General features: G+C 42.0%; 2 protein-coding genes across 3 annotated transcripts in view; both read right to left on the reverse strand.

Moving 5' to 3' along the window:
* Positions 1 to 7,483: 7,483 nt before the first annotated feature.
* Positions 7,484 to 22,042, reverse strand: LOC105686788 (dynein axonemal heavy chain 7-like). Its single transcript, XM_048652610.1, has 37 exons — positions 22,027 to 22,042; positions 21,868 to 21,944; positions 21,773 to 21,821; positions 21,144 to 21,679; positions 20,927 to 21,081; positions 20,703 to 20,856; positions 20,485 to 20,634; positions 20,235 to 20,423; positions 20,055 to 20,158; positions 19,729 to 19,998; positions 19,360 to 19,664; positions 18,472 to 19,300; positions 18,030 to 18,410; positions 17,534 to 17,970; positions 17,357 to 17,472; positions 16,445 to 17,267; positions 15,815 to 16,377; positions 15,560 to 15,757; positions 15,357 to 15,488; positions 14,245 to 15,300; positions 14,009 to 14,182; positions 13,774 to 13,946; positions 12,713 to 13,718; positions 12,442 to 12,630; positions 11,299 to 12,380; positions 11,041 to 11,232; positions 10,749 to 10,975; positions 10,314 to 10,684; positions 10,071 to 10,251; positions 9,687 to 9,985; positions 9,459 to 9,623; positions 9,159 to 9,399; positions 8,772 to 9,091; positions 8,468 to 8,708; positions 8,167 to 8,318; positions 7,812 to 8,093; positions 7,484 to 7,690 (listed from the first exon to the last, which is right to left on the reverse strand). Exons 1-37 carry the CDS (start codon positions 22,040 to 22,042, stop codon positions 7,484 to 7,486), a joined length of 12,042 nt encoding a protein of 4,013 aa, XP_048508567.1.
* Positions 22,043 to 22,628: 586 nt separating this feature from the next.
* LOC105686787 (nuclear receptor subfamily 4 group A member 2) overlaps positions 22,629 to 26,743 on the reverse strand; it is a 29,272-nt gene continuing 25,157 nt past the window's right edge. The window contains exon 8 of one of the 2 annotated variants that reach the window (XM_012401918.3): positions 22,629 to 26,500. In XM_012401918.3, the coding sequence (XP_012257341.2) occupies positions 26,244 to 26,500 (257 nt within the window). In that variant the 3' untranslated portion in view covers positions 22,629 to 26,243. The remainder of the gene's footprint in view (positions 26,501 to 26,743) is intronic. The other variant, XM_048651546.1, reaches the window with a different exon arrangement.

The following is a 26,743-nucleotide window of genomic DNA, read 5'->3' on the forward strand; positions in this document are numbered from 1 at the left end:
GAAGCCCCTCTAGAAAAAGGTAGGTATAGACGGGTATACGGATATACGTACACACTGGGTACATATATACCTATGACTTCTCATTCCATTTTTCTTTGTCAAATTTTGCACCCTCAAATTACACTCGCGTTACTATGACAAAGTCTGGTGCTGCTGTTTGGTGCCGCTGGAACAGGGCGAGAAATCGCTATAAGGTTTGGTTTGGTTGTACGGGGGATGAAAAGGGGTGGTAGTGCAAACGCAATTTGCGAATTCCTGCGACTATACATACAAAACTCAGCTACGAGGGAGAGAGACGTATAGAATTGGGTGTGCGGGTGCCGTTTGCGTCGTCGTACACTCCCTCTCAAAAAACATCGAAGGGTATAATATTCCCGTATATTCCTGGGGGCGGCTTACCCCCGGGTCCCTAAACTCCCGGGAACAAGGGTGGCGCGTGCGCCAGGTTATAACGTAGAGTACAATATGAAAAATCCTGCAGGATACCCCGTGCACCACGAGTATAGAAATACACAGCGCGGAGAGGGAGAGGAGCGAAGTAAACTAGGTTGGTACATACAGAAGTGAAAAGAGTGAGAAGATTGGCAGCTCCGGGGGAAAAGGGGGGAAAAGGGGGGGAGGGGGGTTGATGAAAAGGGCGAGGAGGGCGAGGGGTGAAACAGCGACGGCGCAAACCGCAATCCACGGGAAGCGCGGGCGCGGTATTGTGCGAGTGTGACAGAGATATGGATTTTCCAGGGGTGTTAGAGGGAGTGATCGGACCACGGGGTTGTCGACGTCGAGGGGCAGGGCTGGGTGGGTGCCGGCGGAGAGGGCGCAGTAGCGGCGCGACCATCAAACCAGGAACACGAATTCAGCTGCCGGCTTCGACCTGGAGAACCGCGACGCCAGATAAACTGATCGAGGAAATAAACGACGATCAACGTCATCGTCATTATCAGCGCACCTTCCTCGTCGTACCCACCTGAAGGACACGATCGACGATCATCCCGAAGATATCATTATCGAGGTACACAATTTCATATGGAAGGACTATCTTGAGGAGGAGAGAGAAGAGCGAAACGAACTTTCGATCAAGGGCGTCATGATGGTGATGATCGAGTCACGAAGGCAACTTTGTCATCGGTAATCTGAATCATTCGACGATCGAGGAAGACGACGGGAAGGATATCAACGAAATGAGCCGTATCGGAACGATTCGGATAAAGTTCGTGGATAGAGTATCGGAACGGATCGGAAGAAGTTAAAACACGTATGAAGCATCATCGGTATCGGTTCGAGAAAACAACGATGCACAGAGAGTAGAACGTCGAACAAACGTGGACAACTTGAATTATCGGTACCGGAAGTATGAAGTTTTTGTACTCGATTATTTTCACGCCGAAAAGAACCAGGGAAATAACGAAGATGACGAAGATCCTGAAGAACGACTTTCTCGAGCAGGTAAACGATTGGTTATCCATTTTAATGATTGCCTGGAAGCAGGGTATGTTTTTTCATTTTTTGTCACTTGGTAGCTTTTAGTATTTTTTTCGCAAGCTTTTCTGGTCTCGATTTCGGGAATTTTTTCTACCGCACTGCGATCGTCTCGAACGAATGTAATGTTTTGACAATTTGAAAATTATAATGTCCTTCTCTTCGTCGTTATAATTATTGAAGAAAATCAAAGAATTAGGTTTGCAGAATTCGCGATGAACTTGTAACCGTGTCGTCGGTGCGTTGAAACGACCTTGTAAAAGCCAGAAAGCACATTTTCTTCGTCTTCAAGGTCCTTCCGCAAGTCCCGAGAGCTTTTCCCGGACGCAAGTATAAGTAAATGAATAAATAAGCCCTTACGATGACCGTGGGTGTTTCGGGGGGTAAAAAGGAGACGGGGTACCGGGGGTGGGGTGAGTCGGCAAGGGGTGGGGGAATGTCGCCCGGTTAGTGACTTAGCTTAGTAGTCGATCAGCAGACCTTACGGAAGGCAGCAGGAGCACCACCACTACTACCGATACTACGACCGTCGCCACCGACGCTACCACTACATCCTCGTCGTATAATGGAGGGTTTTGAGATTGTCGCCGACTCCCACGACCAGCTATAGAAAGAGAGTGGGTCGAGTATAATGATCGTCACGCAATCTCCTACGATATAGAAAACTGGCTAACAACATACGATTAAATTTACCAACCGACCAGAATTGCTTCCCCCCCCAACTAAATCCCAATGGCGAATCGAGGCAAACAAACCCCCCAGGTTCAAATTTCCACCCCTGAAATAGCCCGACTTTCTTCGGTAAAAGTTTGAGAATAATTTTTTTTATTTTTTTTTTTAAATTCTCTCTTTCGTCGTCTCATCCTTCTTCAGGGTCATTGCCGCCCCGGAAATAGAGCGACGACGCACTCCCCCGCGGTGTGTCTGTTCAGTTTTTAAATTTCCCATTGATCGGTCGGTTTCTATTTTCATATTCTTTATTTGTTTATTTATTTTTTTTTTTTTTCGTTCCACTCGAAGTGTATCCTAGAATATCCATTTCTCTTTATAACGGTAATATACTATACATCGTGTGTGGTGTTGTTTTATCAGTAGTGCATGATCGCCATGACTACGCAAAGTACCTGGCGTATACCAGGGTCGCTGGTTATGGTCGTCTGCTTTGCGGCTTTGCAGTAGTAACTCGGTAAATTGCGCTCCCCACTGATCACGATTACACCTTCTTTGGGCCCCTGCGAGCTTCTTTCGCTTCGGCCAATCGCACGAACCTGAAAACTCGGAGCGATCGACCAGAGGCAAATCAAAAGAGAAAACAGAAAAAGAAAACCACCTTTTCGGGTGTCCTAAATTTTTTACTCGTTTCCGATACCCCGATGCATAACGTTCGACTATCGGATGATATTTCGAGTTGTCTTATCAAACTGTCAATGTTTAATCAGCTGACGCGATCTCTTTCATTTTAGAATATCATCGTTTTTTTATTTTTACACGTTTTTTCATTTTCAACGGTTGAACGTTTGTTTCATCTTCGATTTGTTTCACGAATTTTTCGTCTCGAAATTCGACGAAACTTTTTATTTTTTTTTATTTTTTTTATTCTTCACCCTTTTTTCCGTCTGTAGTCTCGTCGTTTTTTTTTTTTCAGATATTCCTTGGCAAAGAGTCGAGCAGACGTCGACTTTGAGGACTCGAGTTCGTCGAGGACGTCTGCGAGGGTCGAAAAGAAGAGAAGAGGTATGAAAAGGATCACGAGGATGATCACCATCGGGGAGTCCGATAAGTGGGAATTCCATGAATGAAGGCGTCGCGGTTTCTCTACCCTTTCCACGTCCACATCCCCTTCCCATTTTCGGTCTCTCCCACCCCCGGTACACCGAAGGATCGATGCGAGGGTGTGCCGTGTACCGTGTATTATATACCGTGTCCCAGCAACTCTAGTCAGTTTGCGATGGTCGAGGTACGTGACGTGGCAGTCCATCCACGTGGTCTTCTTTGAGGTGGGGGGGAAAAACGGTGGTGGTTTTACGGTGACGTCACACGACGAAAAATAGCCCATTCATTCTACAAACTACTCCCTTTACATAAGGGTACAAAAAAAAAAAAACTACGCAATTTCCAGTCCAAGAACCAACGAACTGAAATAAGTAAAAAGATTCTCTTCAAAGACGTAAAGAAACTCGTTTATCGAAGTACTAAAAATCATCGTGACCATTTATAATTATTCGTAAGACGTTCTATACGAAAGTTAATTTTTTTATTTCGTGGGAATTTCGACGACAGTGTACCAAATCTGCATTTATGCAATGTTTCCCCATCGGCGATGCGTATGTCCGTCAACTTTGAAACTCTCCCATTTTTTTTTTTTTTCTTTTTTCCATCATATTTATTTCTCTCCCTTTGTATTGTATTCTTCTTTTTTTCCCGTCGCGACGAGAAGGAGCCGGTTATACTTGGGGGGGTTGGGAAATCCCCGTTTTTCCCTCGGGGTACTTGATTATGCGAATAACTACAGACAATGGAAACGAACCCTAGGGAAGAACGGCTCTCTCCCAGTCAGTCAGTCAGTCAGCTGCTCCCCTTATTCGGTTTCGATGGATACATATAGAAACGCGCATACGTGACGTGGGGAGACAAAAAGGAAAACTTGGGGGGATTGGGCAAGAGAATAAAAGGGGCACTCGGTTTTATGCCCCTCGACACGTTGGTCTATCCTTAACTAGAAAAAGAAAATGAAAAAGAAAAAAAAAGCAATAACTTACTCCATACATTCCGACCAGGGGCGCGTGTCGCGTTTTGGCGTATACGGTCTGTCTGGTTTTCACCCTCCTTGTACTTTTAATTTCCCCCCCTCGCTCCCCTAAATCTTTTTCCTTTATTTCTTTGCTGTTTTTTTTTCCAGTCCAACATTTCGATGAACTGAAAGTTCACGATTCACACTCACCGGTGAAAAATTCATGTTTGATTTTTTCGTTTCGATTTTCAGATGAACAGGGCAACGGTTCGTTAATTCGCCGCTAATTCTTGCCCCCGAATACCAGCCCAGGTATTTCGAGCCACCGATCACGAAGAGAAATGCGAAAAATCAGAGAAGATGAAAATTAATTACCGTTCCCGAGTGAGTCTATGCTCCTTGCGTTCACTGCGGGCTTCCATGTGCCAAAATTTCAAAATTCATAAGGCACGCGGTGAATGCCAAGAGCGGACATAATTCAACGTTGTCATCGCGTCCGGGAACATCTCGTCGAACCACCCGAAGACGTCCAACGACGTATGTGATAACAACCCTTAAAGAAAATGATGTAGAATTTTTATTTTATTTCTTTAATGATCATCCGAGTTTTGGGGTTCATTTTTTCTCCGATCCTCTCCTCCCAGTCGGAGGCAGTTTTGATTTTCGTTATCCTCTTTTTTTTCCACCCTAAATTTATTTTTTTTTGTAGAGATTATACTTGATCTTCTTTTTGATTTTTTTTTCCTACATTTATAGCTTCATAGAAAGTAGTTGTTGATATCTAGATTATCTGAAACCTAATCATAATCGACGACATATACCTAGTATTTACCTGAATTTGTATCTATCTCTGTAATAAATTGAACTTGAACCATATCATTTACTACATAAATATTCCCGTCGGATATATGACGAGAGAAACCATTTCCCATGTCCCATAAAGTATTTTCAATCCCGAGTAGATATCTGATTCATAATATATGTATAATGAGTAAAAGATGAGCAGTAGTGAATTGGTAGCATTCGCTGATAGATTATGACAATTAATTAACCAATCAATTAATCCCCAAACGAGCGAGGAGCGCAACGTTTCCCAAATCGGGAAACGCCGTATGACCCGATGTGCGTAACAGGAAATTTCGAATACCGTAAATTCGGTTGTAAAATTCTGGTCACGCGCATTTCGAGTAGTTTTCCCTTATTCCCCGAAAGTAGTTATAAATAACATCGTCACCTGGATGGTTATTCAGATAGATAACATTATGCGAAGAGGACCCGTCGACTCGAAGAAAAAGAAGAAGTGAAGAAAAAACGAAAAAAACGAAAAGATTGCGTCGCAGTTGAACGTTGAACCACATTTAGTCCCGTCGCAATCGCTTTAAGTGTCCCGTGGGATACGAGGGAGTCGAGGGTGTAAGGGAAAATAGGGAGGGACGAGGTGGTTCTAAAGTCAAAGTCCAACCCCTGAAGTTGGGATAACGAAAACTCCCAGTTATAATCCCCCCTTTCGTCCCGCGCATCCCACGGGTTCTTCTCTTCGCTCTCTCTCCCCCCTTCCCGTCTCGTCCTCATCTGGAGCGCGCAGATAGAAATTGGGGGAATCCCCGGGCGTACGCGAAACGGGGGCTTGTTGTATCGACCGAATTACGGTGTGTATAGGTAGGCATGTTCCAAGGTGTATAACGTGTGCAGGGGATGCAGGATGGAATCAGGGATGAAAACAGAAGAGAAGGTGGAGGAAGAGAGAGAAAATAGATGGAAAAGAGGGAGGCGGGGGTGTAACGTAGCTGGGTGAACGGTTGCCTGGCAACATCACCCATCTCATTCCCTGGACCATCCCTGACGGCGTCCTTCTCGCACCCGTAACCTCGTGATTCTCCTCCCTCTTCGGTTCCTCTCTTCCCATGATTTTGCTGCTCTTACTCTTCTTTACCTTGTTCCTCCTACCGTCACACGACGTGGGGCTACATTATTCAACCTTCGATGCTCAGCTACTGTCCCTCTTCGGGTGATGCCATTTTTATTTCTTCTTCCCTCCTTTTTTTTCTCTCCTTCCTTCCACCTCCGATACCAGGGCCGAAGGAACAACGCCATGCGTCAATACGAGTATAATACCCGACCATCCTTCCGCAGGACTTTCGCGTATAACGAAGCCAGCGGACACTGAATTGTCGTCATGGATTTCATTTTTTTACAGTTAATCGTAAAAATTGACGATTCAAGTAATTTGCAATGTTATTTGATCGATTGCGGTTGGATGAAGGAACATTGTTCTACAAAAACTATGCAATTTTTATTCCGAAATCATCACTGATCCGGTAAAGACGTCGGAATATCCCGATAGTTGTTTTTATCTGAAATCCTCTTTTTTCGTTTTCAAGTTTGCGGGAGCAAAAAAAAGTAAGTATCCGCAATTTTTCAAGCGAGCTTTTCCGAACATTCCGAATGCGTTGGAGAAAATATCATTCTGTCCTGTGTCGTATTTGCGACGACCGTTAATATCCGATTCACCGCTATACGTAAATTTGATCACACAAAAATATCATCAATCGAAACTCGGGGATGTGAAAAATCCATATCATCCGATAAGGCGTTAAAAATGAAAAACTTTTATCTCCGAATTTCCCTTTCAAGGTTTGTTTGGTCCAGCGTGTACGCACGGTCTCTACACAGGTTCGCACATATGCTTCCTGGGAAAGCCCAGAGTTGAAGGGCGTATGATACGTATATAGAAGCTGGGAACCCGTGGCAAAGAGGAGCGAGGGGAAAATTCGAGGGGGGTGGGGGGGAAGGTAGGGAGAAATCAAGGGGGGTAAAGGCGAGAGATACGGAGAGAGATCAATACACGGGGTTGCTAAGCGACAAGCCTCCGGCATTCGCGGTCCGGGTAGACAGGGTGCCGCCACGAACCACCCCCTGAGACCCGGGTCCCCCGTACCCCTCGGGATACCCTCAAGCCCGTACGGAGCCTCCTACGCCCCCGGCATCCATCCCGAGCACATAGGAGCAACCGGACGCCAAATAATGCCACCACCTGTGTACAGAGAGTAGAAGCGCACATACGAGATGACGAGTATGTATACATGGGGTGTGTACGGGAAATCTCCTATGTACGTATCGAGCCAAGACTAGATACATTTCAACGAATTACGAGACGAAATGTGTGTAACTCGTACGATTTCGTCGTTCGCCAATTAAATGAAATCCCGTAGAATTTCGTTTAATATTTTATTCACGTATCCGGATATTTTCTCTTATTTTCTACTCTTCTCTTTTTCACTGAGTCAGTTGGCAGAGCATCGCGACTCCTCTGATTATCCAGTGTTCCGGTGGTCGGTCGGTTGGCAGCCACATGGCTATTACAAAATTAGTCGAGTGACCAGTTGTTGACAGAATTCCGCGTCGCTCGCTAGTTTTGTAAACCGGACAGTTGTAAGTCGGCCTTTCTTTGATATCGGTCTTTTTTATCGGTACCAGCCACAACTACGAAGTTATTAAAAATGTTTCACCGTGAATTCCGAACGTTCGAAACAATCCGGATTATTTTTCAGGCAAAGGAAAAATGAAAAATAAAATGATTAAGTTTTTTGAAAATATAACTCACGAAGGGGACGTCGTCGTAGAGGACCTTGGGCATGGATTCGTCAAGTAGCATCGTAGAGAGATTGAATCTCGCCCCGTCCAAGAAAAGCCCGTACACGTATATCCCGTCTTCCGGAGGTACCGGAAAGACAGTTTCCTTTAGCGGTAAAAAATCGTATACCAACAGGTCGATGGGGATTGAATATTTCCGAGCAAAATTTTGACGCGCTCCGGTGAGGAAAGCTTGAGTGAAATAAAAGCCTGATAACCAATAGGAACTCGGAGGACCTTTCTCGTACCAATCCTGAAATATAATTTTACGAAGAACATTTAATATATCGAACCGCTTGAATTCCAACGCTTTTCTCTTCTACTACCTGGAGAAATGCGAGCCTTCGCAAAAAATCGTTCACGTAACTCCCAAGCGGCTTAAGCGAAGGGTACGATCGAGCTTTCCAAACTAACGGAATCCTACCAGTTATAACGGACGTCATGACCTCCTCCAGATCCGCGTTCATAACGATGAGTCCTGTGATCCAAACAATCAGAATTACATGTGATGAAAATGTCGATAAAAAGGAGAGGAACAAAAAGGTGGATAATAAATAGCAACGGGAAAAATTACTTCAACTATTACTGACTGAAACGATGGAATACCAGTCGTTGCATTGCGTCTACCTTTAATGGCCTTTCGTACGTTGAGAAGGCTGGTTCTTATGGTCTGTAGCAACTTGTTGAACCTCCCCATTTCCTGTACCAAAACAGTATTCATGCTCTGCTCGTAGGAGGTCGGATACTTTTCCAAAGCGTCTACGAGGTCGTAATCTGGCGGAAGTTTTGACAGGATGTCGGCCGCCACTTCGAAGACAACATCTTCGGGGGATTTTCCGCCTTCACCTAATTCGGCGGACGCTGTATCCTGAGGGATAGATAACGCGTTGGGTATTTCGCGAGACCTTATTTCGAAAAGAATCATTTGGACTTTTTTTAGCCTCTGCTTCTCCCTCAATACCTGAGTGAGCAGAATCGACGAGAGCATGAGATCGGTTTCCTGTTGATCTTTTATGATATCGGCGTTGTCGTTCATGCCGAAAACGCTGGGTCCGGTTATCAACGGTAGGGTTTTCACGAACTCGAGGAATTCCGAGTGTTCCGCTACGTCGGGAACGTAGTACACCCCGCTGCTGTCCAAGTGGTGTTTTTCCGCTTCCACCAACGCGGGGCAGTAGAAATTCGATAGTATCGTTATAAGCGTACGCCGGTCCCACTCGTCGGTAACGCGACCTCCGTAATTGCATTCACCTGTTAGTGATCCAGAGCGAAAGAATTATACGAGCGTTCGTTCCTTCTGTCAGCAGTTGACACTGACCCGTTAAATACTTCAAAGCCTCGTATTGAACGTCCGTGTATTGATCGAGAAAGATTTTCAGCTGAAGTACGCTGATACGGAGATCGGTTTCGTTGAACTCGTACGGATTGTTCCAACCAATGGGACCGAATTTACGACGCTCCTGAACGATGGCGTGAAAAAAGCACAGCCCGAACAAAAGCTTCTTGAAGACGACCTTCTGTTGAGACTTTTCGAAAAAATCTGGATCGCATATCGGGTCCTGAAAAAATCAGGTGAGAATCGATACGAGTCGATCGATCGCCAGAACTTCAGGTTCACCTGGAGGTAGGATCTGATGATGTTAGCGCGCAGACCCTTGGGCGGTTCGTTGGTCATCTTGACACCATTTTGGAGAACGCTGACCGGAAAGTGGTCAGCCGGGTAGCTGGTGAGCCAAAGTCTGAAATCTGGATGCACTGTTTCCGGAGATAGATTTTCGCAAACCTACGCGATATGATTAAAACCGCTATGAGCTCGATTCGATTTGTTTTCTCCGAGTTACTTTGCCTTTTCCAGTGTTCCCATCCAGCTCTTGGCAAGATGACAATTCTGGAGAACGACCCAGGTCCCGTGTCTTACACCCTCCTCTATCAGTCGCACGGCTATGGGCCCCTGACCCTGACCGAGGGACAGAGAGAAGAGTCTGTTTGCTCCGAATCCCTGGTCATCGGCGAACTTCAGCAGAATTGCGGTGGGGTCAGCGCCGGGAGTAAGGACAAAGATGAGAGGAATGCAGCAGTGAGAGTCGGCGTACGAGGATATCAGATCAAAAGGAGGAGGCTCGACGTACTGACGGCCCATTTCGGCTGATGAAAAACGGACGCTCGTTAATTTTCCACCGCGAGAAAAAAAATCAAAAAAAAAAAAAAAAGACAATTCAGCGAAACTCACATTCAACGAAACGGTGAACCGCCGGTACTACTTTGTCAGCTCGGATGCACCGAATCACTAACATCTTCTCGAAGAACGTTAGAGCGTTGAACGGCGCTGGCATATCCTGGAGATGAGGATCCTTATGGTCAAAGACGGCTTTCCATGCCTGAAGATCGCCGGTGAAAGCTTCTCTGATTCCCTTAAGAGTAAGACGCATAGAATCTTGGGACATTGAAATATTTTTGGTTGTTGAAAACCCACTGAAAATCCCGGAATATCATTCAGTCGGCAAAGTTCGTCCCAGGATTTAATCGGAAGCCAGTTTGCGGGATTGGAGTGAGGATTATCCAGTCCGACCCCACCAGTGAGAAAAAACATCCAGTGCGATGTTGAAATTTTTCCTTGTTTACCGAGGAGGTTGATGACGAGCAAGAGGGAGAAGAGGAGTTTGTCCTTTTCGAATAGCGATCGGCATATGTTGATGTACAGCGAATAAGTGAATTGTTTCGTAAGGTCAGCAAGGCGCTGTTCCACGTCTTCGATTGACGGTGTATTGTCGATGGTTGATTTGAACAAGTTGACGAACCACGCCAAAGAATACTGGTACATCGGATCGATGTTTGCCAGTACGGCTGCGGAGGAAAAATATGATATTCATTCGATTACTCGCAGAGACCGTTTCACCGGATATTCTACCTATTGTGAAAAAGAGGATGGTAGAGTAGACCGCGATCGGGGTATACTGGAGCCTAGCGACGTCGATGGACTTCTCGGTAACCTCAGCAGAAGCCTGTTTTGCTTGGATATCATCTGACAGTACTTTTGAAGAGCTGAGAACACCGATCGCTGTCTGATCTTCGAGGATATTCTCGTCAGAAGAGGAGAGAACCTGCAGGATTTTATCCTCGATGTCCTTCAACATTCTGCGAAGAGAAAATCCTCATAATCTCAAATCAGTCGCAGCTCGATCTCATCGTTTCTCATTTACTTTTTGTTAGCTGCACTCTGAATGATCAGCTGATTTTTCTCAGCTTCAAGATCCGGTCGTTCCTTTGCAACTACGATCCCTAAAAGTTGATCTTCCAGTCCGATCGGAGTGATCATGAAATTTAAAAGCGTCACTTTAACCGCGACTTCCGGTAGGTAGTGTGGATTCCTGAGCTTTGTTGTTATGTAAAGTCTAAGGGAGTAAATGGAAGCTAAGTGAGCCCTGATCATTCAGCATCAATCACCTCAGAAGTCTTACCTGAATTTTTCATTATACTCAACAACCGAATCTCCGAGTTTTATGCAGAGAGTTCCACTGGTCTTGTAGGTCTGTTTCAATAATAGCGGTTCTAGAGCTGCGTCAAGTTCTTCCTCGACATTTTCAAGAAGAACGGGTTGGCCGAATTGGATCGCAATTTCCAGAATCCTCATGTAATCGCCCTGAGTCAATCTAATTGCGTGTATATTTGAGGATTTCTCCAAGTTTTTAATCCACTTATTAGCTTGCCCCTGAGGATCGATCATCAGTGGCCATCGTCTGGAGTTACTGACAATGATGCCGTTGTCAATGGAAAACAAATCGCTGGGAAGACCAAAAATATTCCAAGACCTGATCTGGACCTGGTCCCCTAATACCTGGGTGAGCTGATAGTCCGAAGAGCAAACAACGTTCAGACTGGTGCAAAGATTGACCCAATATTCAATATGCTTAGCGCGAAACTGTGCGGTGAAGACCCCGAGGTAGGCAACAATTCCAGAAGCTATTAGAACGTCCCCCGTCAACCGAAAGTAACGCTGACCGAGGGCCTTCGCAGTTTCCGACCATCTCGTATATTCGCCCCCCAATCCTCCGATCAGCTCTTTAGCCCTCAAGAGTTTCAGTTCACAGTCGTTGACAATGTCCATCATATTCTGGTAGCTGTTTTTACGCTCTTCCAATATTTTTTCCAAAGCTGCGACCCTGTCCTGTACTTCCTTGAGCTGAGACCGTTTGATTTCCAACTGTCCCATCGCCTCCGCGTACAGAGCTTCCGCTTTAGCCAGAGCTTTTTTCTTCGGAGCAACTACCTTAGCCACTTTGTCGTATTCTGAAAGAGCGTACACCCATTTACAAAGTCCTTCGCAAGCCGTGGAGGCATTTTTTATCTTATCCGGGTCAAAGTTTGGATTTGTCAATATCGAGGTTCGAATCTTGGTCATTATTTTCTCGGGAATATTGTCCTTATCGAATTGTTGCAATGAGTCTAAAAACTTCATGTCTCCCAAGATACGCAAAGAAGGCTTCCAATAATCGTCCACCTGACGAACACCATCACCCGCAACCCTATCAGGTTTCACACCCTGTGAATAATGAAATTCGAAAAGTAGGACATACGAAAAACACGCAGGCCGAATCTTTCACCTTTAATATGCATACAGCCTCCATCACCAATTTAACTCCTGCCGGTGGATTTTTCATGGTCTTGACTATCACTATATCCGGTGGTGTGAGAGTATTGAGTGCCGCGTTTGCCGCGTTAAGAATTGGCATGGCCAATTCAAGGTCTGCGTTACAATCCGATCGTATGTCTTCTGCTTCGCCAGCGACGACCTACGCATCATTTAAAATCCTGCGTAAAAGGTGTTTTTTTTTTTATGTACTTTTTATACATGATGTTTGGAAATTCGCCCACCATTGCAGCTTCCTCGTCTTTTTTTACGACTGCTTCAACAGCCGAAGCTTCCGCACTCTCCTTTTTCACGTTCTCTAACATTTTTTCAACATCTTTGGCGGCTACGAGAAGCTTTGGTTGAAGCGCCATCAGAGTCTCCTGCATTTTTTCAACCTGTTTATGAGTACTATCCAACTTTCCAAGCCCAGCTTCGTATCGTTTTTTTCCATCCGTAACTTCTTGACGTTTTTTCCCCAGCAGATCTTTGAAGGTGTTTATCAGTTCAAGATATGACGTCGGGGTAACGTAGTTCCATCTCCTAGCCTGAGACAAAAATTCCTTAGAAAGTTCCTGCGTCGAGGTGTGGAACACTTGACACATCTCTATGCACGCTAGCCTCTCTTCCGATGGCAATTTAATCTTTTCTAGAAATTTAGTAGCAACTGCTAAAAGCGCATCTTCAGGCCAGGGTTGAAGCCAATCGATCGTGCAACAGTTGACCAATGCAGGAAATTTTCGTATCCTAGTTCGAAACCCATCGCCGATCGGCGACATGGCGACGACAACGTGGAGCTGCTCGCGAACCACCTGGACGAAGAAGTTGAAGAGAGCGACTGGGCTTCCATCGGTCTGAACTGATTTGTCTCGCTGTCTGTCTATCTGACGCATTTTTTCGCAAATTTCTGCCTTCTCGTCGGCAGCGAAAAGATTCGGGACTTCCCCAGCGTTCAAGAGATTGCTGATGTCCTCGAGAAAGGACTCTTCCTTGATTTGACTGTCGGTGAATAAAAATGCAGCGTGCAGATCCGTAGCCGCGCTTTTTCGAAGAACAATTTTAACGTCTTCGTGCCACTCGTACACTCCGTACTGTTTTGATATTTCAACTTGGAAAATATCGTACTCCGATATGTGCGCAGCAAGACGAGTCAATGACTGGCGACCAGAACCACCCACTCCAACGAGGAGAGCATGACTTCTGGGCTGTTTTATTATCCGGCAGATCTTCGAAAGATGCTCGACTGCGAATCTGCGAGATCGAACAGTTTCGTGAATACCAGCTCAAAACGTAACACGTTAAATACCTAAACAGGACCAAGTTCATTGGCTTCTTCGTCATCGAATTATACTCGGCTAGATATTCCTCGACAACCTCTGCCAGTCTATCTAAAGACTGAACTTCTAAGTACATCCGGTTTTCTGCCAAAGGATCGTGGAAATCGCAGTACACTAAGTTCCGAAGGTGATGATCGGTGATCTTGGGGATAAAAAAATATTCAACTCTGTTTCCGGGGTTTCAGTCCTCGTCCGACACCTCACCTCTGTTTCAGGGTTGCCCGTGAAATCCTCGAACATTTCATCCATATTCTCGTCCATGCGGTCGTGCATCGTTCTTCGGAGTTGTCCAACAAGCCATTCGATGTCTCCCTCGTCAACCAGACGGTCTCCGTACACCCTGAGAACTTCATGCACCCATTGTCGTTTCATTTTCGCCTGAAAAAATGATCGTGCAGCTGGCGAGAATTTATTTTGACGTATTCAAAAAAAAAACGTACCGGACTCGGCATTGATTCAGGGGTGGACAACAGTACGCCTTGAATTACTCGAGAGAAGTCACGTAGATTGAACAGATAATGAGACTTTGCTGGCGTCGGAAGAAGATTGATGAGACTCTCCTTGTAGATGTCAAGGGTTCCGAGAACCACCTGGTCGGCACAATTTATGAACTCCGTTCCGAAATCTTGTGCGTCGATGTGCCATTGCATAATCTTTGTGAATATCATGGTCATGACGTCGTCCTCGAACTCTGATATGCTCAGAGCGAAGAAATGCCGTTTGAACCTCGGGGTCACATCTTTGCCACCGGTCGGTGGTCCCATGGCACACATTATCTGAACATCGACAAGCCTGATCGGCACAATTTCCCTCCGATCGTACCACTGACGATGGTCCAGCCACTGTCGTAGTAATTCGATGGGTGGCTGTGCTCCGTATTCCTCTTTCAGAGGCATGGAAACATCGTCGACAAATATCACCCAGAACTTTCCTGGAGGTGCACCGTAAACACCCTTTCTCCGTTTGTCCAGTTTGCTCATTATTATGTCTTGTGTTTGATTTGCTGTAGTTTGTGCCGAGAAGTTTATTAACAGTGGTTTGAAGACTTTGACATCATTGACCTTCAGGAGAAACTCGATAATATAAACAGACTTTCCAGTTCCTGTTGGGCCCACCAGAAGTACCGGCTTTTGGTGTGAGACTAATTTCTTGAATAGCTCCATGTACCGGACTGTCTCAATGGTGGGTACAATTATCTGGTTCACCGGCATGTCCCTGGGGATAGGCGGGATGTCAATCAAGCTATCCGACCAGAGTTTCCACTGTCCTTTTCCCTCCTTGATGTAGTTGTAATCATAGACCAGACCTGTCAATGGTATTGGTAGAATGTAGGGTTTCCTTGGTCCAGTCGTGTCCTCGGGAAGACCAAAACGCTCTATGAGATCAGGCGGGAATTCTCGGTCCATCAAACCCCGGAATAAATCATTGAACCATTCTCGGTACTTTGCTATCAACGTCCCGCCCATAGCCCAGACGCAAGAAAAGAAAAATGATCCCTGGAATGAAGGTCATTAATCGATTTTCGGTGCAAAGATCGTGATTTAATCTGTACCTCGATCTGCGCTCTCATTTCCAAGTCGGTGATGCCTTCGACGTATTTTGGGTTTCTAAAGTCGTCCATGAAACAGTCGCATAGATGCATTACCGAAGAAACTAGATTCGAGTCTGGCATGGGGACCATTTCCTGTATGCGTGAAAAACAATTTCAGATGGTTTTCGGTCAGAAATATATGTTGGCGCTTAAGCTTCTATCACCTTGGCACCGTAACGGCGAATCAAGTGCAGCAAGAGCGTACAGAATCTTATGAACATCTCCTTCAATTGGATCTTAATATGCTCACTGAGGCTACCAGGCAATGTGTTCATCCAGGAAATCAAAAGAGGTGTCCAACCGAGAGTCACAGGTTCCATATAAATCATACCGCAACGAGATACCGTCGCAGGAGATGCGACCTGCGTAACATTCCAAATCTTATAACATCGAACAGAATTTCGGAGAAGGTGGCAAACCTCTAGATCCATCGGCTCGAATATAAGATTTGTGGTGGGAGCAAGCTGTATGATCTCACCAGACATAAGGCAAAGTTTCTTGTTATCATCGAGTACAGTGTTCATATTTTCTATCCAGATAGCATCGACTGGTCCGTCGAAAATGAGCCACTTACGGTTATCATTTTGAGACACTGCAAATGCTCTGTAACTAACAGCGAGTACACCATCGCTCCATTCGTGTGATGCTGGATCAAACTGTCCGTACAATTGTCCCATGGTGATGGACTTTGGATTGATTACCGTAATCTCAACTCTGTGCTCGTCCATGAGCCCCTGTTCTTCAAGGCGAGCCAAACATTCGGCTAACATTCTATACGCTGATGTTTTACCTCCGAATGGAAGTCCTACTATCATAAAACCGTGCCTAACTATCATCATTTCAAATATCTGTTGAACTTTTTCCAAAAAAAAATCAGTGCACTGTAGATTCCCGGCTAAACATGCTTCCATCGTGCAGGAATTGATGTGCGTATAATCAGGCTGGGGAAGTACAACTCCGGGAAAAAGATCGGATGCGATACCTGAAAAAAAAAAAAACTCCATTCGCATTCGCATTGGTGGACGATGATGTCGGAGTCAGAAGGGTACCTTGAAACAATGGTAGATCGTGGACTAAGAACTTTGGCAGATTAACGTCCTTGATACTCCTCAACATCAGAATATCCTCAGACTCATCAGGGTATTTTAGTTTTAAGTTTCCGGCGGCAACTAAGACTGATTTGACAGCCCTCATTCCATAGTCATAATGACACTGGCTACTTAATTGTTCGGAACACAATTTGTAAGCGGTTACAATTTTAACGGCAAGTGGACGCCCGTTGTAAAATCCATAGGAGTAAAGTGTGTTCTCGGAAATAAGCGCGTAATCTGGTACCATCATCGCAACGGATCTGAATAAGGCCTTCAAGTTATCCGGAAGTTCTGATCTGCCGGCATATCCAGGATTCATCGTAATGAAAACCGCACACGAAGGGTCCAGCCATATATCCGTGCCCTCAAACATCAATTTGGAAGCTCCGGAGTTTATCCCTCTTTGAATGGTCAGGATCTGCTGAGCCACAACGGAAAGAACCTCAAGATCAATTCTGTTGAATTCATCGAAGCATGACCATGCCCCGCAGGAAGCTAGTCCTTTGAAGAACTTTCCAAGAGCTATATAATCCAGTCCATCCGAACAGTTGAACACTACACATTGCTTAGCTATTGCTTTGGCCAAGTCCTTCGTCGTTTCGGTCTTTCCTGTACCAGCTGGACCCTCGGGAGCACCTCCCAGGTGGAGACTTAGGGCCCCGAAAAGTGTGCGATAACAGCGATCCGTCAAAGGCGTTATGACCAACCTTGGCGAATTCCCAAGGTACTCGTAGCCATACCAAAGCGACGAATTTATCATATAGACAATCAAGTTTTCTTCCTGATGGTGAAGTAGTTTTTTTTTTTTTTTCATTCGATTTGCCATGAGAATTTTTTTTTTTCTAGTGCGTTAGATTTAAAAAAAACTACCTGCCAATAGTATCTCAACTGGCAGAGCCACTTGAAGTCACTATTGTTGGTAACCTGATCCTGCCAGAGTCCGGAAAGAACGTCCCTCGCGTGGACGTCCAAAGTGACGAGTGCACCTGCGATATGAAAAAAGTTGAGGTGGCGAAGAGCGCTCGCAGTTCAGACCAGAAGACTGACCCAAGGTGATTCTGTTTTGCGTGGAAAGCTTTCCCCTGACCAGAAGAATGATGTCGTTGAGCTGCTCGTTGCAAAGATCCAAATAGCTCTTCATCCCCGGGACCCCAAGGGGCATCGCTTCCTCGATTTGTAACGTCCAATACATCGAACCAACGCAGAGAACCGTCTGACCGGGCCACTCGAGGACCCAAGTAGACCGTTCTTTTATGGGATAAGCAGCTATTGCCATAATCACCATCTCGCGGATACTCTTACGCATGTCTCCCTCCAACTCTAGGAGCCATTTCTCAACCTGACCCCTCGCCGCAGCGGTGGAAATAATGTCCATCAAATCGACCTCCTCCCCCTCGGCCGACTTCATCTTATTTACTTCGAGGTCAGAGTTAAACGCTAGCTTAGCTATGCCTTCGAAACACTTCTTCAAGTGGGGTTGGACGCTGGAAATATAAATTATCTGATTGTGCATCCTATTCTCACAGTGTTATTCCAGTCATACCGAGTGGGATCTTTGGTTTCCGATAGTATTTCAAGGAGCTCATCATTGGAAAGGAAAAAGAACCTGGGGAAAAAGAGTCTCTTTTTCTCCAGATATTCATTCAGCCCTTTCTGGATCAGTTCCAGAAGCCCGAAGCTCTTTTTAAGCCGCTCCAACATCTTTTCTATTTCAAGAACGGAAAGAACTCGAGAATCAGAATCCACAGTCTTCATTATATCTCGCCAGGTTTTATCCACCGCGCTAAACCTCCGGCCTTCTTCGGGCATTTGCTGCTGTATGTCGGGCGATGAGAAAATCGGCTCCAAGTACATCCAAGTCGCTTGAACCTTCAGCCACTGGTCTAAAATATCTTGAAGTAGATGCAGCTTTCCCTCCCAACGGCTGAAAAATTCCATTTCAGAAAAATCTGTATCTCTGATTAAGAACCAATTAGAAAACCTACAAAATTTTAGATTCGAAGGGTTTGATGTACGCGGAGTTTTTCATGGTCATCGTTCTCGTTATGTGATCATCCAGCATCAGCTGGATCTCGTCTACGCCAGCGATAACGAATGTGTCAGAATCCTTGTATGGGTTAACGGTAAAACTCATGTCGACCCAATCCCTCTGCATCTTCTCCAGATTTTTTTCAAGACTATTTTCCTTAGTAGCAGCTTCAGAGATGCTTTCAAATCTAGTTATGTAATTGTCGAGTCCCAAATCTAGGACCTTACCAAGCGTGAGATCAGCGTCAACTTTTATGGGAATACCGACAATCTCCGAAATCTGTTCCCAGTGTCGCGCCTTCAAACCCGGATTCCCCAGGGTCATGATAACGGGCAAGTGTTGCTTGAACTCGTCAATTTTTTCACGCACTGCTATAGCTAGTTTCTTCGATCCTGGTTCGGAAAAACTTTTTTCAAGTTTATAAATAGTTCTGTACGCGATTCCCACGTCACTGTCGATATCCTCCGGCTGGTAAGTCCCGATTAGGGCGTTCATCCAACGATCGTATTTGGTCAGAAATTCACACGCGCTGTCGAACAATTTTTTAAACGGCGTCATCCGATCCGCGATTTTTTTCCTCTCTGGATACTGCGTAGTTTCCCAACCGAAATATAATTCTTCCTCGTTGAAACGATCGATCTTCTCCATTGCTCCTATCAACTTGTTTTCCAAATTCTGTGCCTTCTTTTGATACCGGTACACCTCTTCCACGTCACTCCACTCCTGCAATTCTTCAACCTGCTTCGCGTACTGCGCCAATTCTTCGGTAAACTTCTGATATTTCACTGTGAGATGATAAATGAGGCTAAATTTTTGCTGTTAAATGGAAACCAAACTCGATTACCCTTCAAGGCCTCCTGGAACTCGACGATTTTTATTTCAGCCATATTTTTATGGTCTTCGAATATCTGCGGCATCTTGTTGAACCATTGAAAGGTCTTGTTGTTATTCGTTATTTCTACAGAAGTGAGGAGCCAGTAGTCCGATAAAAATATAACGTAATCAATGATGTCCTTGAGCTTTGCCTCCACCTGAACAATCGTCACTTGTTCAGCCCTCCCCATGAACTCCTTCAGCTCCATCAGTGCTGCCGTATTAATCGGCTGGCTAAGTCCTCTGTCCGCGATAGCCTGCTGCTCCTGACTGACCCTGATGAGACCATCAAAGCGTTACCAGAAACGGTGAAAATTTTTCCAATCCCCATCACACTTACGTGATACAAATTTTCTGATAGTCAGTGACCATGCGATTTATCAAAGCGTTTTTGAACCCGTTGACATTCCCTATTATCACGTCGAGGCATTCTCTTCTAGAGACTTCGAAGAGGCCCATGAAAATCGTGGGCTCGTGTGTCTCGGCGATTTTCAACGCTAACGCGTGGTAACTAGCTATCCGTTCGGCATATTCCGCGAAAGTTTTGGTGTCGTCGGCCAAGAAAGCGTTGATCCTGTCTTGTTCTTCGTTTTTCAGGAGATGCTTGTATCTGAACAAGTCGAGCTAAAGTAAACCAATGGATTGCAAAAGTACCGAGCAACACACCTTTGAAAATCTTCCATTTTTTCTTGTGGTTTAATCCGCTGTTTTTCGATCAACGCACGAATTTCTTGCTTGTATATAGAAATTTGTAACGGAGATACTTTTGGCTGGACGGGATAAAATCGATCGATCAATTGACCGTCGCAAAGTTTTGGAGTACTGATAGGATACATTAATGCGGACCTTGAGAAAGGCGGGAGGACCACTCCAGTCCAAATAAAGTTGGGTTTCGAGTCTTGGGAAGCCGGAGACGGCTTGGAGCATAGCGTCCAAAAGACTCGAAAGGACTTCGACGAAATACTTACAGGATGGATCGAACACACACTCGCCATTCTTAACAGTCACTCTCAATATGAAAGTGGCGCAATTGACCTAATTGAATACGAATGCCCGGGTTGAGATTTTTGGAACAATCGCTTCATCGGTCACTTACATCAACCCCAAGGACATAATCCATGTAGGCGGACATTGTCTGCTTGCATATCGTGAGAAGCTGTGATTCCATGAGTTTGTAGACGCAGTCGTAGAATCTCTTGAATTTCTTCGCCTGAAGAGGGCTGGGTATAATATTTTTCCTGTTATTCTGAAGGGCACAGGAGATTTGTAATATGAATCTGCGAGTAATTAATTGACGGACTCTGTTTCACCCACCACTAAAAAAATGTTCTGATTATCGCTAAACCACGAATACTTCAAAAAATCTCTCGCCCTTTCGATCTGCTGGGTCAAGGTCGTTTGGAAGGCTATCAGATCCCAACTTTCCTTGTGTCCCCTGATTACGTTCATGTCGATCAAGTGGTACTCGCTAATCAGAAGAGCGACACAAAAAACCTTGTGAGCATTTCATCGTCTGAATAGCAACGACGATCACTTACACGTATTGTCGAATCCAAATTTCCAGCATTTGCCGCATGCTCAGATGTACCAGGTACAGATTTTTCTGGATAGTCGAATGCCGTTTTTTAAAATTTTTCGAATGTTCGTCAGGAAATCTCTGGCACTCCAGTTGTTCCGGCGTTTTTGTAGACTCCTAAAGATCGGGCTACCGTGTAAGTGCACAATGAATATTCTAGCAGGGTGATTGAAACCAACCTCCTCCTGACTTCCCTCCTGGTAAGGATCCTTCAATACAAATTCAACGGCGGATTTTTTCACCGCGATTGTAAACTCCTCCTTAATTTCTTTGACCAGGTCAAACCAGAGGTCTTCAAACTTTTGTAGTCTACTAGGAATGAGTTCGGTGATGGTTTTGAGCATTTTATTTTCTATGGGTGTCACATGTGTGGCGTCGATTCCATTTTTTATGTAAAAATAGTATCTGCCGACATCCCTATCGTTCTTCAGGTCGATTTCAGGATCTGGTATTTCCGGTTTTACCATACATCCTACAAAATATCTCCTGAATTCTTCCCTCGCCAGTCTTTCTTTAGCTGATGAATTAATTCGAAGTACATTTGATCTCTTCATCGGTGATCGACGTTTCGATTTTTTCTCTATTCCCAAAATCGCGTGATCGCCTTCTCCAGCGGGAGGGAAAAATTTCTTGGAAAAATTGCGACGCTCATTAATCGAGCTTGTTCTCAACGCACCAGACTCTGGGGAACCACACAACATAGGCTCGTTGCTATCTGAAGGAAATTGAAACCGCTGGTAAGAGAGGGTTGTTTACCAGATGTTGATAACGTGGGGAAAAAATTTTTAAAAGTTTGAAAAAAAAAAACCTGTAAATTCTGCCTCCATTGGAAGACAAATCGTGGTTTCACCCACGCACTGAAACGACGAAATAACAATCTATTAAACAATTTGGTTATCAAACCTCAACGTCATTTTTCAAAGCTAGACAGATGAACATTCGATGATATTTTCCAAACAATCGAACTTGACGAAGACTTTCTATAAATTTTCACAGATGTCGGTAGCTGCAAAAGGGACTGGTATCGTCCTAATCAAGCCTTAAATTTGAACGAAATCAAACCTGCGTATCTGTTCATGGTAGTTCTTCAGCTTCGTAGAGTTTCAGGAGCCGGCAGTAGATAAAAGTTTTCCTCAAGTTGGGTCCATCAACTCTCGTAGCCAGCGAAAGGTTCATCGTTATTATCGACCGCTTCAAGGGCAGAAGGGAAAATTTTAGGAAATGTTGCATCAGTTACAACGCTGCCGAGAAAAGTCTGAAGAAAATTTATCGATTATTGCTTATTTCAATTTTTCCATGGGATAGTGTCTCACGACTACGTGTGGAGGATATTTTTAATTGCTTTAATGAAATAATATACAGAATACATTATATGTATGATGTATATGTATATAATATGTGTATGTCGTATATTATTATATTATTAATATTAATATACATAGATATTATATGCATTGCACTGCAGTTTATGCGTGTCTTATTTTCTATATCACAATTCATATATTCATATCTCTCTTACACATTATATATATATATTATAATATTATTCATTTTCAATCAAATGTTCTTACCCCGTTTCTTTTCTGACTTTTTTTTTTACTTTTTCTTTTATAGTTATAAAATAGAATGTTATATAGATACTTTCAAATTTTATTACTATTTTATATTTTTTGTATTTTTTGTCTTTTCTCGTTCTGTTTTCCGTTTTTTCCTTTTTTTTTTTCTACTTCTTCATTAGTTTTATCAATTTTATGTTATGGAATCTCGGACAACGTATTAAAATGAACGTAATAATTGTATCAGTTTAACTTTGACACGAAACTTACAGCGAATCAGGCCACATTGAAAATTTACACCTATTTATATAAATATATATACGATGTATATATTCTATATATAAATATAAGGGTAAGCAGTTTATAACATTGCAATTTCACACACATATGATATCGTTACTTCATATTATATTTCCATGTTATCTATGTATAATATTCATTCATTTTGTTATATGTAACGTATACTTTATTAGCTAATGTGATATTCTTTTTTCATTTGTTGTTCATGTATATGAATATGTATTGATACATATACTAGTTAATTCGCTTATTCCAAAGACACACTGTTCGAGTATTTATTATCATGATCATTGATTATTGGTAATATGTACGATCATTTTCTCGAATGATTAAAAATTCAAGTATAGATATAAATATATATTATAAATCACGATAGAAAGGACAATATACAACACGCATTTAGATGGTATAATACATTCATACTATATACTCATAATATGCATGCAATAGATTGTAAAAAGGAACATAATTCAAGTGAAGGGGGAAGAGATGATGATTTACGTAAATGAAAAGGAATATAATAAGCTATCATATCTACGTGTACATGATTCGATCCTAAATAATCATAACTATAGTAATAAATGTTCTTTTACGCATTACATAATAACATGATAGTTAATACAATATACATATATGCATATCATCTACATCATCTACGTATATATTATATCGTATGTATTATGTATATGTATTTATATTTAAATTGGACAGAGATAATGCAGAGCCGGTATATTATATGTATTCTATACGCATATACACATAACTTAATGTATAATTATTATTACTATTATTATTAGTATTATTGTTATAATTATACCTAATTGATTGCGTATATAATGTAAATCATATACACGTTTTAGGTACACAGACATTATTTTATTTCTTTATATTTTTCTTCTGTTCTTCAATTTTTCTGTTTCTTCAATTCGCTTTTTTCTTCGTTCTTTGCATTTTTTTTTTGTACGTTTAATATTTCACAAATGATTGGTGAAATAGTTGATCAAATACAATTTTGTCTTTCTTGTCCCTATAAATTTAAACATGATGTCATTACGTATATTATATTTATATTTTGTATTCATATAGCTCCAGCGATCGAAGGCACTGAATTATTTTATTATATATATTTCATATATAAATTATACCCTTTTCAACTTTACGAACCATGCACAGTTTTTTATTTTGCCCTTTTTTTATTCTCCATTTTTTTATCAACATTTATCAACTTTCTTGGACCTTCACGTTCATTATATCACCCATCTATTGTAAGTTACATAATTTTATACATATATAATATAATATGTTTCACATTCTTCTGTTACCTTACTTACTTTAATTTACTTCTTGTTTCTAATTATATTATTTCCGGTTTTATGTTCTTTTTTCTTTCTTCTTTTATTATAAATACATATAAGAGTGTTCCAAATATTTATACAACGATAAGGGTGAGAAGTTATATTTAAAATCGCTATTCATACAACACATTCGTCATTCTCTCACTATTATGTCTTCCTTTTTTATATCTGTTTGTTTGTTTTTTGTGGTTTTTTTGTTGATCATTTTCTTTATTCATGTCGTTCATGAATTATGCTTTTATTAGTGTTTAGTCTATTTATCTATTCTTGATATCTTTTTTCTGCTTGTTTTTCTCTTTTACCTGAACAATTATAACAATCATTGATATGTTTCGAACCGATCTATACATACCGGTATATGTATATGAAGTACATGTTTTTTTTTTATCTGTTTTGGACATCGTTATTAGCATCATTATTACCAATATTACATCAACTACCGTTACTATCTTCATTATTATCACTATCATTAACATTATCATTAATATATGATATGCTGCCGTTGACGTATAGAATCAACAAGAGAAAAAAAAGCTAAGGGCTCGTCTCTTCTACTGTGGTCATATTTATGCATTTAATATTTCAATATGTAAACGTACAAATACTATGTACTCTGGTTCCACTTTACGTCAGTTTTTTCACCTGGTTTTACTATTCATTTTTATTTTTCATTCGGTCATTCAAATTTTCTTACCAATTGTATATATAATATTTTCACGTCATTCATTACTGCAGTATAGGAATTAACATTCTGTTGTTGCTAAATTATTGTGATTTATTGTTATTATTATTACTTCTTGTTGCTGTTGTAATTGTACTTGTTATTAATACATTACTTATTATTGTTGCTATTATTATTATCGTTATTGTTATTATTGTTATTACAATTATTATTATTACTAGGACAACTTTTAGGATTCAAAGTTTCACTTTTACATCTATATTTCATACATGTATTTGATAGATATAGTAATATTGTTTTATTAAGACGAAAATTGTAATGTTCTTTTTGTTTCAAATGATTTTATTATTTCACTATTTAATTTCTTTCCTTGTCTTTTGTAACGCTTTGATATTATCGGGGGAGGGTGGGAGGCAGATATACCTCAAACGCGAGAAATGAAGGGAAAAAATAATGAAATTAATTTCATTGGAAATTTGAAACAAAAAAAAAAAAATGAAAATGAAAATAATGAAAAATAAAATAGGCAGCTGCCGAGATGTAACCGTGTGGATATGATAAATTGGCTATACTTTCTAATGACGCAATACTAGTCGCATTTATGGACCTGCTAGACGTCGAATATTTAGCAATTTGCATCGAATGATGAATTTTTATGGTTATAATATGGGGGTCTGTGGAATAAAAAGACAAAGTATAAAAAAAAAACAAAAAAAAAAAAAAACAATATAATTAAATCGACGTTATGTTGCATAATGACGTAACAATTAATATGTTCGGCAATGCCGCATCTAACTTTTATCCATATTGTTTTGATGTATCTTTTCCTTTTTTGTGTGTGTGCAACAGCACGCACTCAGATAGCTCATCAAATAATATTATATCATAGTATATACCTTTTTTTTCTTGCCCATAAAATATTTATGTACAGTATGTTATAATAATGAGAACTGGTAGGAGTTCTCCATATTCATCTATATATGTATTTATTTATTTATTTAATTTTTTTTTTTTTTGTGTATTACGAGATAATTATCACTGGAATTACGATACATATATTGTTATATATATGTATGTAGCAAAGGATGATCAATTATTTATGAACATTTGTATTCGACACATTATTACGCAACTAATACGTTCAGATAATAATGTAATTCACGTACCGTGTAATATATGATATATATTTACAGTTACATTTATTATTAAACATATACGACTAGACGTATAAATATATAATGTATTATATTATTTGTTTGTTTCGTGTGTATGTATATATGTATAGATATATATATATATATGTATAGATAGTTTTTCTCTTTCGATATTCTCTCTTTTCATTAAATATGAAAATTGTCCTAATATATGCGATGATATTATTTTCTATTAGTAGGGTAAAGTGGCAGAGAACATCGTCTCGACTAATGGCGGAGGTGGAACGAGATCCTCTACTTTTAAATAAAAAATTCTCTGCAAACCCTGAACCGAGAGACTCCTCAGTTCCGGTAGCTTACCTAAAAGACGTGAAAAATAATGCGCCTTACGTTGTGCCTCGGCGTTGTAGGTAACGTGATCCCTAAGCGACGCTATTATCTTCATCTGCAACTGTTCGACCCTGTGAGGTTCCTTGAGACCGTGACGTTCTGAAACAAAAGCCCCATAAAATCGCAACGTTTTTATTTCCTTTTTCTATCATCCGCTTCGATTCCGCTGGTTTTCCCCCCACCCGCTAACCCGTCGGCGTTACCGTTGAGGTATCGAAAAAAGTTCCTCTCCACCGCATCATCAAATAATGACTGAATTTCTCAAGTCACGCGATGTTGTGGTGCGGAGAACGGTATATATATAGGTAGCACATAGGTAGGACGTAGGATTCGAAATGGGTT

This window comes from Athalia rosae, chromosome 3 (assembly GCF_917208135.1).
Source record: "Athalia rosae chromosome 3, iyAthRosa1.1, whole genome shotgun sequence".
NCBI classification, from domain to species: domain Eukaryota; kingdom Metazoa; phylum Arthropoda; class Insecta; order Hymenoptera; family Athaliidae; genus Athalia; species Athalia rosae.

What these genes read in the sequence shown, in the direction of transcription:
- LOC105686788 (XM_048652610.1), bottom strand. An exon ending in GTCCTCCCGCCTTTCTCAAG is followed by an intron (nt 20,159 to 20,234) that starts GTCCGCATTAAT and finishes TATCCCGTCCAG; the next exon opens with CCAAAAGTATCTCCGTTACA. An exon ending in CTGAATCAATGCCGAGTCCG is followed by an intron (nt 14,183 to 14,244) that starts GTACGTTTTTTT and finishes TCATTTTTTCAG; the next exon opens with GCGAAAATGAAACGACAATG.